The following is a 14,188-nucleotide window of genomic DNA, read 5'->3' as shown; positions in this document are numbered from 1 at the left end:
AGGCGGCAGAGTCCGTGAATCTTTTTATAAAACACAGAGCGCGGGCGCGCGGGGCGGCGGCTACACGAAGATGGGGATGCGGTCGCGCACGGGCTGGCGGCAGATGGGGCAGGCGCTGAGCGCGGCGCCGCAGGGCGCGCAGGCGCCGTGGCCGCACTGGAACACGAGGCGGATGTGGCTGTCGATGCAGATGGGGCACGTGATGCGCTCCTCCATCTGCCGGTAGCGGCGCTGCAGCTCCTCCACCAGCTGCCGCGGCGCGCAGGCCGCGGGCGCCGCGCCGCTCACCTCCGAGCCGTCTGCGGGCGGCGGGGCGGGTCAGGCGCGGCCCCGGGCACCCGAGGGGGCGCCCCCGCGGAGCCCGAGCCCGCCCCGCCGCCCACCTGGCCGCAGCTTCTGGCCGATGACCGCCTGGCACCTGAGGCACTTCTTCATCCTGCGCGCGCACTCTGCGGGGAGCGTGCGGTTGGGGCGCGGCGGCGGGGCGGGGCCGCCCCCCCCCCCCCAGGCCGGGCCCGCCCCGCGCTCACCCTCGCACACGGTGCGGTGCTGGCAGGGCGAGAACAGCACCAGCAGCGCCGGCTCGGAGCACACCAGGCACTCGGCGGGCTCCGGCCCCGAGGGCGCGGCCGCGGGCGGGTTCGCCAGGGCGTCGGGGGCGCTGAGCGCGGGCCTGGGCCCCGGGGCCGCGCCGCCCGCCTGCCGCTCCCTGCGTTGGAGGAAGGGGCTTGAAAGGGCCGCCCCGGGGCCGGGCGCCGCCCCCCACCGCGCCGGGCTCACCGGAAGCGCTGCGCGCAGCCCTGCAGGGCCTTGAGCACGCGGCCCTCGGCCGCCAGGTCCAGCGGGCAGCGGCCGCGGTGGTTGGTGTAGCTCACGTCCGCGCCCTCCAGCGCCAGGAAGCAGGCGACCGCCGCGCCCACAGTCAGCTCCGCGCTGGCCGGCAGCCCCGAGGCCTGCAGCTGGGCGCAGACAGGCCGGTGAGGGCCGGCGGGCCCGAGGCCGCGTCAGGTCAGGGAGCGCCGACCTGACGGAGCCTCTGCGGGCACCACCTGCCCGAGGCCGGGGCAGAGGCGCGACCCCCTTGGCCTGAGGCCCCTGGAACGCAGGCAGCCCGAACAGCACCTGGGGGGGCGAACTTGAGCCCCCTCCCCCCAGACAGTCACACACACACCCCTGGCCCAGGCCGGTCAGAAGCACAGAATTGCAGGCGTGCTGGCCACACTGACGATGGGCAGGAGACACCTGCAAAACCGCAGTCCTGGGGCTGCCCCACCCCCAGAGGGCCCGGCTCCCAAAGGTCACCCTCAGTGGAAGTGAGCGCTCAGGTCCTGCCTGCAGCCAGACCCACGCCTCCTCACCCTGGACAGCAGCTGCAAAGTCCCTGGGTCCCCCCTGGCCCCATCCACCACCAGGGGCAGCTGCTGATGACGCTGCAGCGCCACGTGCAGGGCGGTGTCTCCCTCCTCGTCCTCGGCGTCCACGCTGCAGCCCGCGTCCACCAGCAGCGGCACCAGCCCCACGTGGGCCTGCTGCACAGCCAGGTGCAGCGGGGACTGGAGCTTTCGGTTTCGAACATTCACATCACAGCGGCCCTGGGGGTTGGGGCACAGGCTCAGCCAGGGACCCCCTGGGCCCCAACACCCACTCCCTGCGCCAGCTGGGGACCGTGTGCCTGCACCTCTTGGATGAGGGTTTGGGCCACCTCCCGGTGGTTGTTGAGGGCGGCCAGATGCAGGGCCGTGAAGCCGTCCTCTTTCTTGGCGTCCACCAGCTGCCGAGCCCAAGCCAGGATCCTCCTGACAGCTCTGTGGGGGCAGGGAGATGGGTCTGGGTTGGGGGTGTCCCCAGAGCAGCCCAGCAGCGTAGCTGGAGCCTGGCTCCTGGCTGTGTGCCCACCCCACACTCACAGCGTGTGGCCCTTGAGGGACGCATGGTGCAGCAAGGTGAAGCCTTGGCTGTTGGTGGCAGTGACGTCGATGCCCGGCATCTCAGTAAGGACCTCCACAATGCCACTGGCACCAGGGCCCGCGGAGATGGCGTAGTGCAGGGGCGTGTTCGCGTGGGCATCCTGTCAGTGGTGGGCCAAGTGGTCACTGGGCAGCAGATCTCCTTGACCACAGGGATAGGACCTGGGGACTCAGCACTCACTGGCAGGTTGACGTCACAGCCCAGTTCACACAGGACCCTCACCACCTCCAGGAAGCCCCTCTGCACGGCCACGTGCAGTGCTGTGCTCCGGGTGCCATTAAGAGCACTGGCCTGGCACCCTGAACTCAGGAGCAAGCGGGCAGCCTCAGGCTGGTTCCTGACGGGAGAGGAGACCAGAGGGTGCTGTGCCCATTGGCGGAAATGCAGGCCCAGTCTCCACCGCACCCGCAGGGCCTTACCCCAGGGCCGCGTAGTGCAGAGCCGTGTTGCCCTCCTCATCTGGGAGGTCCATGTCCGCCCGGGCCTGCAGCAGCAGGCGCAGCAGCTCCACCTGGCCTAGATAGGCAGCCACCTGCAGGGCGGTCCTGCCCTGGTTCTTGGTGTCCACCTGTGGAGAGCACCAGCAGGTCAGTTCGTGGCCCTCTGCGCCCTCCCTGGGGCTGGCCCTGAGCATGGGGGTGAGGGTGAGGTCTTGGGAGCCTGCCTGCTCAGGGTGCCTCCGCAGCAGGTCCAGAGCCTGGGCCACACTGCCCAGGGCCACCTCCACCACCAGCCTCCCTGGATGCTCCAGGTCACTCTTCTGGGCTCGAAGCTTGTCCAGGGCAACGCTCAGGGAGCCTGGGGTGGATGGGGGCTGAGATTAAGCAGTGGCCAGGGGCAGCCCTGCCTCCCACCGGTGGCCTTGCTGGGTGCCCGCACTTTTGTTCTTCCTGGCGCGCTCAGCCACGTCCAGGTTGGCATCCTCCTCGGGCCGATAGGCCACCAGGCAAGAGGGGCTGAAGGTCCACAGCTGACCACCCACTGCCACACGCAGGTTCCCGTCTCCGAAAACCTTCACCACCTTCCCAATGTGGCCCAGGGCCTGAGGAGAGGACGGAGTCACAGGCCAGTCTGCTTGGGGGTGGGGGAGGTGGGGGAAGGAAGGGGGTCTCACAGGCGCCATGTCGTCTGTCCACTCGCCGTGCCCGGCCTGCAGCCGCTTCGCCGTGTCAAGGTCGTCGATGACCCGCACCACGTCACCCACCCAGAAGGAGTTGATCTGAGTGAGAGAGGCCTGTGAGGGGGCCCCCAGACCAGTGCGGCTGCCCAGGGTCATGGAGCAGGAGGCACCCCCATCAAGCTCCACAGGATAGGCAAGCCTGAACTGGACCCTAGCCCCTGACCAGAGGGTCTGGCTGGACAATGGCCACTGGTGACCAGGCTGGTCCTGGGTAGCCCAGCCCCAGTGTCAAGGGGGTGACAGCTGAAGAGGCAGTGGCCAGCGGTGCCTCCAGACCAGACAGAAACCAGATCTGGGCTGGTGAGAAGCCCAGAGCGGGCCTGTCCCTGCACGTGGACGGGTGTGCAGGAAGCACAGTCAAGGGCACGCTAGAAGGGCGTGGGGGTGTGGCCCCAGCATGACCAGGGGACGGCCAGAACAGCATGCGAGGTGGGATCAGGGCCCACTCCCGCACCCCCGAACCTTTCTTGGCAGCTTCCCCTGCACCTGTGCCCTCACCTGCACAGGATTCATTCTACAAACCACCTGTCTCATGACCCCACACACACCCTCCTTGAAGGTCCTTCTGGTCCTGAGCTGAGTGATGGCACGTCGCCTTCCTGACACCCACTCCTTCCCAGGGCCCCCATCTGTGGATGCCCCCCCCCCAGCCCCCCATCGACCTCCCACCTCCTCCACTGCCCATCTGTGAAATCCTGCTTCCCAAATGCTTCTCCAGCCCACCGCCTGGACCAAGCATCGCCCTCAGTCCTAAGGGGCCTCCCCACATAGGCCCCATGGGAGCATTTTTGAAAATAAACCAACCATGTGGCCTCCGGCCCATAGAGCTGTGGTGGTGCCCTTTGGCCCTGCCCAGCTCCCAACTCCCAGTGCCTTGCCCTCCTGTGTCCCTTCGCGCTGGGTCCCCCCAGGGCCCTCCACGCCCTCCTTCAGAACTGAGCAGGTCCATGGAGGGGGTGTAGAAGCTAGTGGATGGGGCTTGGCCCAGCCCCCCATGCACCTTGGTGAGAGCCCCAGGGTGGAAGGTCCAGCGGGTCTCGTGGCTGAACTGCACACGCACGTCCCCACGGTCTGTGATGCGGTGCACGGTGCCCGTCTGTCCGATAAACTGTGGCGGGTCGTGGAGGCTGTGGCTAAGGGTCCGGGGGATGTGGGGAGGGGAGGGCACAGGGCTAATGGGCGGGGCAGCTCACCTCCGCCATCTTGGGGTTCCACCCGCCATGGCCTTCCTGCATCTCCCTCAGGACGTCTGTGTCCAGCAGACACTTAACCTTGTCCCCGGGCTGGAAGGGCTGGCCATCAGCACTCACCCTGCGCTGCAGCTCTGCTGGCTTGCCTGGAGGCAGGCGGCAGGCCCAGCTCAGGCAGCTCCCCTCCCTGCCCCTCCCTGGCCTTCCCCCAGCACCATCCCAGGTTCAGCCAGGGCAGAACAGCAGCTGGGCAGCCCTTACCAAGCCTCGGGAGGTGATCCTTGTAGTAGAAGCCTCCGGCCGCCTCGCCCACACACTTGAGGTCGACCTTGCCCTTGTGACCCACGCGGTACACGTTGGTGGTGCCATCGGCCCATGTTACGCTGGCCACACTCCGGCCCGTCTCCACATCCCAGCCACGAATGTCTACCACTCGACCTGGCTTCCCTTCCCCTCCTGGAGAGACAGTGGCCCCACTAGCAGGCTAAGCCCGTGCCACAAGGTACAGCCATGGCCAGCACCAGCCCAACCCTTACCTTCCCACCCTGGAATCCCGCTCACCATCCTGCGAGCCCCACTCCCAGTCGGGGCCCCGCACCACCTTCGCCCCCTGGAAGATGCCCCTCAGTGGGATCCTTGGGAGGCCCTGGCGGGGACCAAGCGTGACCCTGCAAGAGAGTGTGTCCTGGGCTATGCAGGATGGCGGTGTGAGGGCTCAGGCCCTCTGCTCTGCCCAGCCTTGCTCCTCCTGCCCAGGGCCCAGGACTGCAGGCCAAGCAGTTCAATGCCCTCTGCATGGTGGGCCTGGAGTATCTGCTGACCCTTCCTGGTGCCAGGCTGGGAGGGCACCCGGGCCCACCCTCACAGCACGGCCTGTGTGCATTCACCCAACACCTGTTGCCTCCCAAAGAGCTGGAAGCCCTAAGTTCCACGCAGGGCCCAGTCCAGGGAGGCTCAGTGTGTGGATAATGGAGGAACGGGGAATGCACGCTTGGCCACATGTGCCCAGACAACTGACCCCTGCTCTGCCTCTGGCCACACGTGTGGGGAGTGTCAAGGGGACAAGGGGACAGGGGACGGTGCCTCTGGGTGCCCACCCCAACTCAGGGGCCTTATACCCAGCCTGATCCCCCCACCACAGCAAAGGAGCCTTCCAGCCAGACCAACAGCTCCTCCCCAGCTGTGCCCGGGCTGGCCCCCAGTGTGGGCTGCCCACTGCTGGGCCTAGGGCTTCCACCGCCAATGCTGGCGCATGGTCACACACAGGACACAGGACACCCTCAGTGCCCTGTCATGGCTACACCGGGGAGCCACGCCTAGCTCGGGGGTGGTTGCAGGAGAGAGGAGATCCCATCCATGGCACCGCCCTCTGCAAACCTGCTCAGTGGACATGGGTGCCTTCCCCAGCGGATGGGGCTGGTGTCAACGCCCAGGCTCCGGAGTGACCATGACTCGGGCCACTCTTCAAGGAAATGGCTCAGGAAGGCCTTGACCTGCCCCTGGGGAATAGTTAGTGGGAGGCAGCTGCAGTCCTCCAGGGCCAAGGCCCGGTCGGGCGTCGGAGGTGCTCGCCGGGGCCCCGCGGGCGGCGCGGCCGCAGGGGCGCGGCGGGACTCACGGGCGTGAGTGGGCCGTCTCGTAGCGCTCGAAGGCGTGGGTGAGGTCGTGCCTGCCGTTCAGGTAGCACTGCGTGCACAGGTCGTAGTCCACGCAGACGCGGCACTTCCAGCGCATGCCCCGCAGCCCGTGCTTCTTGCAGCAGTCGCAGATGATGTTGGGGTGCCGCACGCCTGGGGGCGGGGCAGGGTCAGGGCGGGTGGGCGCGCCCCGCCCCCCGCCCGCCCCGCGCACGCACCGATCTGCGCGTTGTCGTAGAGCAGCAGGTCGTGCGCGCCCTGGTAGCCCGCGCGGTAGTTGGTGCGGGTGCCGTGGTCCCACTGCACCACCACGGTGCGGTCGGGGGTCGAGGGGCTGCCGTGGCGGCCGAGCTCCACCACCGTGCCCACGCCGCCCTCGCCGCCGTCCTGCTGGCCCCACTTCCAGTCCACGCCGCGCACCACGCGCATGCCCACCTGCACGCCCGCCTGCGGGTCCGGGTCCATGGCGGCGGCGCTGCTCCGGGACCTGCAGGCGGGGGCACCCTCAGGCCACACAGGGCTGCCAGAGGACGCGGGACGGGCACCCACCGGGAGAGCTGGGGTGGGGCCGCGCGGGAGAGCAGCCCCGAGGTGGGTGGACGCCTCTTTGAAAGGGCCCTCCAGCCGCTCTGAGACCCTGCCCTGTGGGGGGCTGGAGTGGGGGGCAGTCCCCGTGAGAGGACCCAGGGGGCAAACCTGGCAGGGGAGGTCCCCTCAGCAAACGCCCACTAGCAGGTCCCGTCTGGGTGTCTGTCTGAGAACGGGGGGACTTGACTCCCAGGCAGCAATGAGGTCAGCCACGCTGAGAAGACGACAGACAATACCGCTCACCGGGGGATGGTCTGCGGTACGGCTCAGAACAGCTGCTCATCAAGACGCCGCTGAGCCTGAAAAGGTGGGGACACCCAGCCGGGCCTGTTTGCAGTCCCACATCCCGCCAAGGACTTGTACCCACCACTTGAGAAGGGCGAACAGAGCAGATACCCCATAGGAAACAGGGAAAACACTGGAATGGGGGCCACCCAACAACTAAACCACACAGGGTTGGTCACCAGGCCGCTGCTCACCATGTGAGCCCCCCCACGGCCCCGCAGGCCTTCTCTGGAGAACCCTGGCCTGGCTGCTCCAGGTGTGTACCAAGCACCCTCCCCAGGGCCCTCCAGGGTGAACCGGGTGATCCAGCCCTAAGAGAGCAGGAACCCACCCCACTCCACTAGCAGCGGTTGGGAGGTGAACTTCAGACACACATGTTGAAGGAAAGCAGCCACATGCCCAAAACTGGTTCCATTTACAGGAAGGTCACAAACAGGACAAACTAATCCCAGGTGCTGGAGTCGGGGAGACAGTGGCAGAGGCAGCCAAGGGGGCTCCAAGACCAGGGAGGTACAATTTCCTGACCCGGAAATGCATGACCATTCCCCTCGCAAACTGGGCTCACTTAGGACCTGTCCCTCTCTCATTATGTGGTTCTTCAATATAGTTTCTTTAGCAACATGAATGGACTTGGGAGACGGTTAAGAGAGAAAATCAAAAGGACCTGAAGGAAGGCCGAGGGACTCCTAGGACGGAAGGCAGCAGTCACCACTCCATTTTTGGAGACTGTGCCTGTGGGATGGAGCAGGACCTCATGTAGGGTCAAGACTCTGCAGCTGGGGAAGACATGGTGGGGCACTGCTTGAGACAGGGCTGGGTGTGACCCCAGCAATCTGGCTACACAGCTTGTGGGAGGCCAGAGGGAGACCCTGAGGCTGACTAGGGTGCTGTTGGGTTGCTGCCAGCTCCTATGAAGGTTCAGTGGCCCTATATAGCCACTGGGCACTGAGGCCAGTCCAGGAAGGAAAGCCACATCACCTCTCCACTCTAGGGTCCTGGCCCCTGCCACACCCCCAGTCTAACACTCAGCATCCCAGGCCTTGCCAGCTCAGGAGACACTTTGGCCCCGCAGACAGGCAGTGAGTAGAGGCAGTGGCCAGGCTTTGCCCTGCCCAGTCCTGCTCCAGCCAGCAGCAGAGGCCCAAGTCCCAAGGTCATCTGATGTCCGCCTCTGCCCCACCCACCTCTAAGGCCTGCCTCCAGCACAGGGTGGACTGGGTTCACAGTCCATGCCCCGCATGCGGGTGCAAGCGAAAGACCCCTTGGGTTCTCAGGGGTACAGACCGCTCAGCCAGCTTGGTCTTCTGCAAACTCCCCTTCTCCCCACGCAAGGTCTCTGTGAAGGCTCCTTCTTCCCCCTGCCCAGGACTCCAGGGCTTCTACAGACAGGTGGACATTTTGAAAACGACGAACCTTTCTGACCCACTGGCTAATTAGGAGCCTTTCCTCAGACACTACCCATTGCTGATTCACCCGGACAGCCTCAACTCTTGGGCCACACCATCCCTCTGCCGTGGCCTGGCCTGCCCTCCCCTCTGTGGTCTCTGTAGAGATGAGCACCAAGGCCCAAGGCCCCAGGCCCCAGCAGTCTCCAGCAACAAGGGCTTCTGGTCCTTCTACAGGGCACAGCCACGCCTAGACCTGCCGCAGCAAAAGTGCCCACATCCAGAATGACCGTGAGAATGCCCTGACTCGTACCAGCAAGCCCCAGACGAGGGGAGGGGTCCTGTGGCTGCCACCTTGGCAGTCAGGTATGACAGGCCACCCACGTGGCCTCAGCAGCCTGCCTGATGGCTCCCCATCAGCAGCTGCCACACGTGTCTGACACTGGCTAAGTAGCACCAGCCTGGGTGTGGCCTGCTGGCAGGGTGGTATCACTGTCCCTTATGGCACAGGCCCCATCCCAAACCTCGCCCAGCTGCAGACCTCTGCCAGACCCACACACACCCTCCTCCCTGCCCAAATGCACCTGTTGAGCTGCAGTTGGCCAGAGTGGCCTCTTTCCAAGCAGACAACTGTGGACACACAGGCTCAGCTGAAGATTCCTGCTTACAGGGGCACTCCAAATGCGGAACCTGGAAACTGGCCTCACACTCAGATAAAGACTCAGGCAGGAAAGGACCCAGAGCCATTAGCCAGTGCTATGGTCACAGCCCATGGTGTCATCTCCTGTGAGCCGGCCTCAGCCTGCTTGGCCAGCCTGCCGGGCTACTGGCCTATGGATCCACTGGCCATGTGCTACAGGATCATCTCCAATAAGACACGGGGCGGAGGCACCCTAAACAGAAGAGCAAGTGTGGCCCTGCCTTCAGGGGGTAGGCACAGAATGGAGAGTGGGGTCGGAGCACCTGGCAGGGTCTATGGGAAATCAGGGCCAGGCCTTGGCTGGTGAATGAATGTACGTGGGGTTACAGGGTAGGGTTACCAGGGCGCCTCCGGCCAGTACCTAATGTCTTCACACCCAGTATTTTTAGCACAGTGAGTCAGTTCTCCTCCAGCCCCAGCCAGGAAACCATCCTCCCAGGGCTGACCCTCACAGGAGCCCACCAGCTCACATGGCACACCCCTGGGTGGGGCACATGAAGCCTTGGGTCCCCTCCCACATCTCACTTCTCTTGCCCAGACCAACACCCCTTGAGGAGGACAGTGGAAAAGAGATTATCTCACTCTGGGGGCACCCACGGTCTGGGAGCCTCTCTGTCACTGCCTCTCCACACCCTATCTCTGGAGGTCTTGGGGTCTGTCCTCTGCTTCAGCACCTCTGTCCAGCATGGTATCACCTGGAGCCCGAGCCGGGCCTCCAGGAAAACCTGCCTGCTACCCCCTCATTTGCCAGGGTTGGTCGCACCCAGCTCCCAGGCCTCAGAAGCACCTCAGCACAGCATCCCAGGACCCTGTGAGGTAAGCCAGGTGGCTTTCTAGGCCTCTCCACCACTTTCCTCCACCCACCTCCCTGCCTGGTCTTTGCCTGGTCTCTGTCACTGTCATCCCTGGGGCCCAGCACATGGCCAGTTGGGCTCCACGTGACATCAGGTCCCGGGGTGAAAGCTCAGCACCTCAGCTCAGAAGGTCCCACCAGGGAGTATGTGGAGGGAGTGGCACGTGGGGGAATGGACCAGGGTCAGGAGCAGGCAGGGGCTAGGAAGGGAACCCCAATTCCAGGGGGAAGTTCACCCACGGAGTTCTTTTTCTTCCTTTGGCAGAAACACTGTACTCTGCCAGCTCCCCCAGAGTCCACAGGCCAGGTCCATGGCTGGCACCTAAACCTCCTCGGAGGCGGTCGCTAGGAAGGTTCAAAACAACCCCAAGGCCGCCAGGGCATCCAGATTTGTGCAACAGACGTGCTTTAGCAAAATTGGAACTTACCTTAGACCGACCGCACACCAGCCTCGCACCAGCATCCCAGACCTTTAGCTTCTATTTCCTGGGCACAATTTTGCTCAACCACCAAGATTTCCTGTTGGAAACCAGGAGCCATTACTGACACAGACCACAGCAAACCAAACAGGTAGCCGGCCAGCAAGTCTGGTTTAAAAAGGCAGTTTCACACTTTCAGCATTTATCTCAGCCAAACAGGTGGCCTCGGGTCTGCTCTGCCTTCCGGCTGCTCCTTCCCCTCTTCACAAGGAACCCCCAGCCGGTGGGGGGGAGGGGGGGCAGAGCCCTTTACAAACCAGGCACTGGAACAGTGTACACAGAAGCTCTTCCCCTACTTGAGAATATTTTATTGGAAAAACTTAAACGCCGTCAAGATTAAATCACATTTGGGTAGGAGTTGGCAAGATGCCTTTATTCAGAAAAATAAAGTTGCATGAAGCGGAGACTGGGAGAGACAGAGGCAGCCACTCCCCTCCCTGCACCCCTAGTGCCTGCTGCTGCGGCCTCTGCTGCAATCAACACCGGGTGTGGACGATCAACAGGCTCCTGTCATGTGGCAGCTCTGGCAAGACAGAGGTGGACATACTGGGGGAAGGGGGAGAGCCCTGACTGAGTCACAGCTGAGGAAACCAGACTTGGCCCAGCATAAGACCTGCTGGGGAATGGCCCAAAGGAAGTGCAGGGTGGTCACCACCTAGATCAGCGGTGGGGAACCTTTTTTCTGCCAAGGGCCATTTGTTTTATAACACCACTCGAAGGCCATACAAAATTATCAACTTAAAAATTAGCTATGAAAAAAGCTCCTAGATTTACTGAATTTCGAGTCCCGCCTGCGGTTGCCTTGGCAGGGCCAGACCAAATGATTTCTTGGGCCAGACATTCCCCACCCCATAGATGGAATCCCTCAGACTGGAGTGTCCTGTCCCAACCACTGCACCAGGCCGGTGGGTCGGGGTTGAGATCATGACATTCAAGCCACAGTGGAATGGCGAGAGGGGACCCGCCAGGAAGGACCAGGTTTGCCAGGGCTGCCTGATGCCCAGCCCCGCTGGTGCCCACCGGGAGTCTGTCTGGCACCTTTGCTTATTTCTTCAATTGGTTCTGAGGTCCGAGGGGAAGAGGCAGAATTAGTTATCAACGCCGCCCCCTCGGCCCCCCCCCATTAGCAAAACCCCAGTGACATGGCAGCAGAGGGAACGGGTGCACCGGGCGAGCGCCAAATGCAAACCGCCGCGCCGCAGGCCCGCCAGAGCTCACCTGTCCGGTGCGGTCGCCCCGCGGCCCGCCGCGAGCCTGCTGGGCTGCGGCCCTGACGCCTGGACGCGGGGCACCGGCGCTGACGCGGCGCGAGCCCAGCCCTGCGGCGGCGGGAGACGCGCAGTTAGCGCCCCGACGGCCCCGGGGCCGCCCGCCGTCCGCACGCCCGAGCCCGCCCGCGACGCCCGGGGCCCCGGACCCGCCTCCTGCCCGCAGGGCTCCCCGGGGTCTGGGGCGGCTGCGGGGAAGCGGGGCGCCCGCAGCCCGGGCCCCGCAGCCCTCAGGGCCCCGCGCTGCGCCCAGGCCGGGAGCGCCGCCCGCGGGGGAGCGGGGGCGCCGGGCAGGGCAGGGCCGGGCGCCCGCGCCAGGCCCCGCTCCCGCGCCCGGGGCCGCCCCGCCCCTGTCCTTCCACCCCTTCCTCGGGAAGCCGCCCGGCCCCGGCGGCCGCCCGACCCCGACCCCGACCCCGGCCGCGGTGCCACCGTCGACCCCGCCACTTGCCCGGAAGTTTGCGTCCCGCCCGCTCGGCGCGGGAGCTCCGGGCACCTGAGGAGCGCCGAGTCCGTCAGCGGGCAGCCGGTCCGCGGGGCCCCGGCTACTCAGCACCCGCCGGCCGGGCCGCCCCGCCGCCGCCGCCGCCGCCGCGCCCGCTCCCACCGGCCGAGGCTGCGAACCCCCAGCGCTCGGGCTCCTGGGGCCGCCGCAAGGCCTGCCGGGAGTTGTAGTCCGCAGCCCGCGGGCGCCGGGAGCGGGGGCGGGCTTAAGCCACAATTCCCAGGAGGCCCCGCGGCGGCGCTGACGCCGGCGGCTGCAGGGGGCGCTGCGGCCCAGGGGGCGGGCGGCGTGACGGAGGGCGCCCCGGCCCCGCGAAGATGGGGAGGCCTGTTTCGCGGGAAGAGCGGGGGCTCGAGCTTGGCTCTGCGTCGCCGTGGACGCCGGGCGCGTTTGCGTGGGACAGCGTGGGAGGCACGTCGTCAGAGGGCCGCGGACACCGGCAGCCTCACGGACCGTCAGCACGCTGGGGGCAGGGGCCGAGCTCCTGGCCGGATGCGCGCGGGGACACTGGCGGCCGGGGTCACCGAGGGCCGAGCACGCGCGGGGACGGACCTCCGCGCTAGGCGGCCGGAGCCCGAGCGTCCAATCCGGGCAGCGCGGGGGCGGGGCCTGGGCCGGAAGTGCGCCTGTGGGCGGGGCGGGCGCTCCGGGCTTCAGGGACGCGTCCCGTTGCCCAGGAGACGGAGGCCGCGGGGCCGGGGTCGTGCGTCTGGAGCGTCGCTGGCGGGCCCTCGGGGACGCTGGGATGGGGCGTGGTCGCCGCAACTCGTGTTTTACTGTCAGAGCAGCGCTAGGACGTGAGAATCACGGCCTCGCGTGTCCTCCGCAGCGGCAAATACTTTCAGCTCTTCCTGTGGCCGGAGCCTCCATGTTTCTAAACCAGAGGCTGCTGGATGGTTCTGTATTTAGACTAACGGGTAAGGTCAGTGAGAACTGGGTGTCCAGTCAACCCCGCCACCCGCGGGCCAAGGGCGTGACCGCGCCGCCGGGAGGGTTACGTCATCTGTCCCGCCGCATTTCCGCGGCTGCGCGCTGCTCCGTTACGGCGTGAAACCGTGCCTCCCTTCTTGCACAGTATTTTCTTTAGTCTCTTGAGTTAATACTTACCTAGTAGTATTCTTTTTTTCTCAGTATTTTTCTTTTTTAAAAATATATCTTTATTGATTTCAGAGAGAAGAAGGGAGAGGGAGAGAGAGATGGAAACGTCATTGACTGCCTCTTGCACGCCCCTAGCTGGGGATAGAGCCGGGAACCAGGGACCGGGAATGGAACAGTGACCTCCTGGATCCTAGGTTGATGCTCAGCCGCTGAGCCACGCCGGCTGGGCTTCTTAGCATTTTTTCTTATGCCTAGGGTTTTACTAACCCATACCTAATTTTTCCGCAAGGCTCTAACATCTTTATCATAGGCTTATTGATAACACTTTCCAAAGGCTAAGACACTTTTTTTTTCTTCTTAAATATTTTTTTTATTGATTTCAGAAAGAGGAAGGACAGGGAGAGAGATGGAGAAACATCGATGATGAGAGAAGTCATTTATCCACTGCTTCCTGCATGCCCCCTGCTGGGGATTGAGCCAGAAGCCCCAGGCATGTGCCCTGACCGGGAATCTAATTGTCACCACCTGGTTCATTGGTTGATGCTCAACCACTGAACCACGATGGCCGGGCAACACTTTATATTTAATTCCTGGAGACCTTTCTGCCAGAGCCCTCTGTCCTGTTCCAGTCCAGACTGATTGCTTTCAAAGCCTATGCACAGCTGTCATCTCAAGCTTTTCTCTGAGGTCATCCTTGTGACTCTCTGCCTTTCTCCTGGGTTGGAGTCCCTGTTTCCTGGAATATAAGCTGACCCCCTTCTTGGTTTCCTCTCTCATTTTGCTGAAGTCAGCCCTCTAGTAGCTTTCTGGGAAGGGTCCATGTCTGAAATGTGTTTGTTGTACTCTCACTCTGATTGATAGTTTGGCAGGGTATAGAATTCTAGGTTGGAAATACTTTTCCTTCAAGATTTTTCAACTCATCTTTTTTTCCTTCCAGCTCCCAGGACTGCAGTTGAAAACTCCAAAGCCATTCTAATGCCTGATGATTTGTGTGGGATGTTTGTTCCCTGTGAAATTGCTTAGGGTCTTCTCTTTATCCTCAGTGTTGTCAA

General features: G+C 64.2%; 1 protein-coding gene across 4 annotated transcripts; it reads right to left on the bottom strand.

Annotated features, from left to right (window-relative positions):
- Window positions 1-10: 10 nt before the first annotated feature.
- Window positions 11-12,161, bottom strand: MIB2 (MIB E3 ubiquitin protein ligase 2). 4 transcript variants are annotated; one of them, XM_081144234.1, is made up of 22 exons: window positions 11,985-12,161; window positions 11,484-11,584; window positions 10,215-10,305; window positions 6,672-6,862; window positions 6,194-6,462; window positions 5,957-6,128; window positions 4,900-5,006; window positions 4,600-4,794; window positions 4,342-4,484; window positions 4,149-4,256; window positions 3,083-3,187; window positions 2,848-3,010; window positions 2,633-2,766; window positions 2,388-2,536; window positions 2,149-2,305; window positions 1,908-2,068; window positions 1,679-1,805; window positions 1,359-1,592; window positions 781-959; window positions 531-709; window positions 384-449; window positions 11-299 (listed from the first exon to the last, which is right to left on the bottom strand). In XM_081144234.1, exons 5-22 carry the CDS (start codon window positions 6,438-6,440, stop codon window positions 61-63), a joined length of 2,865 nt encoding a protein of 954 aa, XP_081000360.1. In that variant the 5' UTR covers window positions 6,441-6,462; window positions 6,672-6,862; window positions 10,215-10,305; window positions 11,484-11,584; window positions 11,985-12,161; the 3' UTR covers window positions 11-60. The 4 variants fall into 4 exon arrangements, with proteins under 4 accessions (XP_081000360.1, XP_081000359.1, XP_081000361.1 ...); XM_081144233.1 differs by lacking the exon at window positions 11,484-11,584 and having other exon boundaries at window positions 11,985-12,147; XM_081144235.1 differs by lacking the exons at window positions 4,149-4,256; window positions 10,215-10,305; window positions 11,484-11,584; window positions 11,985-12,161 and having other exon boundaries at window positions 6,672-6,741.
- Window positions 12,162-14,188: the final 2,027 nt, after the last annotated feature.

This window comes from Miniopterus schreibersii, assembly GCF_964146895.1.
Source record: "Miniopterus schreibersii genome assembly, chromosome: 8".
Lineage (NCBI taxonomy): Eukaryota > Metazoa > Chordata > Mammalia > Chiroptera > Miniopteridae > Miniopterus > Miniopterus schreibersii.
The sequence above is the reverse complement of the archived record's forward strand: the minus strand, read 5'-3'. Positions and strand labels throughout refer to the sequence as shown.

Excerpts from the sequence above, each read along its gene's own strand:
- MIB2 (XM_081144234.1), bottom strand. The coding sequence starts at position 6,440 with ATGGACCCGGACCCGCAGGCGGGCGTGCAGGTGGGCATGCGCGTGGTG. Across the intron at positions 4,485-4,599 it reads GGATCACCTCCCGAGGCTTG|GCAAGCCAGCAGAGCTGCAG; the intron begins GTAAGGGCTGCC and ends GCCTGCCTCCAG. Across the intron at positions 2,069-2,148 it reads GCTGTGACGTCAACCTGCCA|GATGCCCACGCGAACACGCC; the intron begins GTGAGTGCTGAG and ends CACCACTGACAG.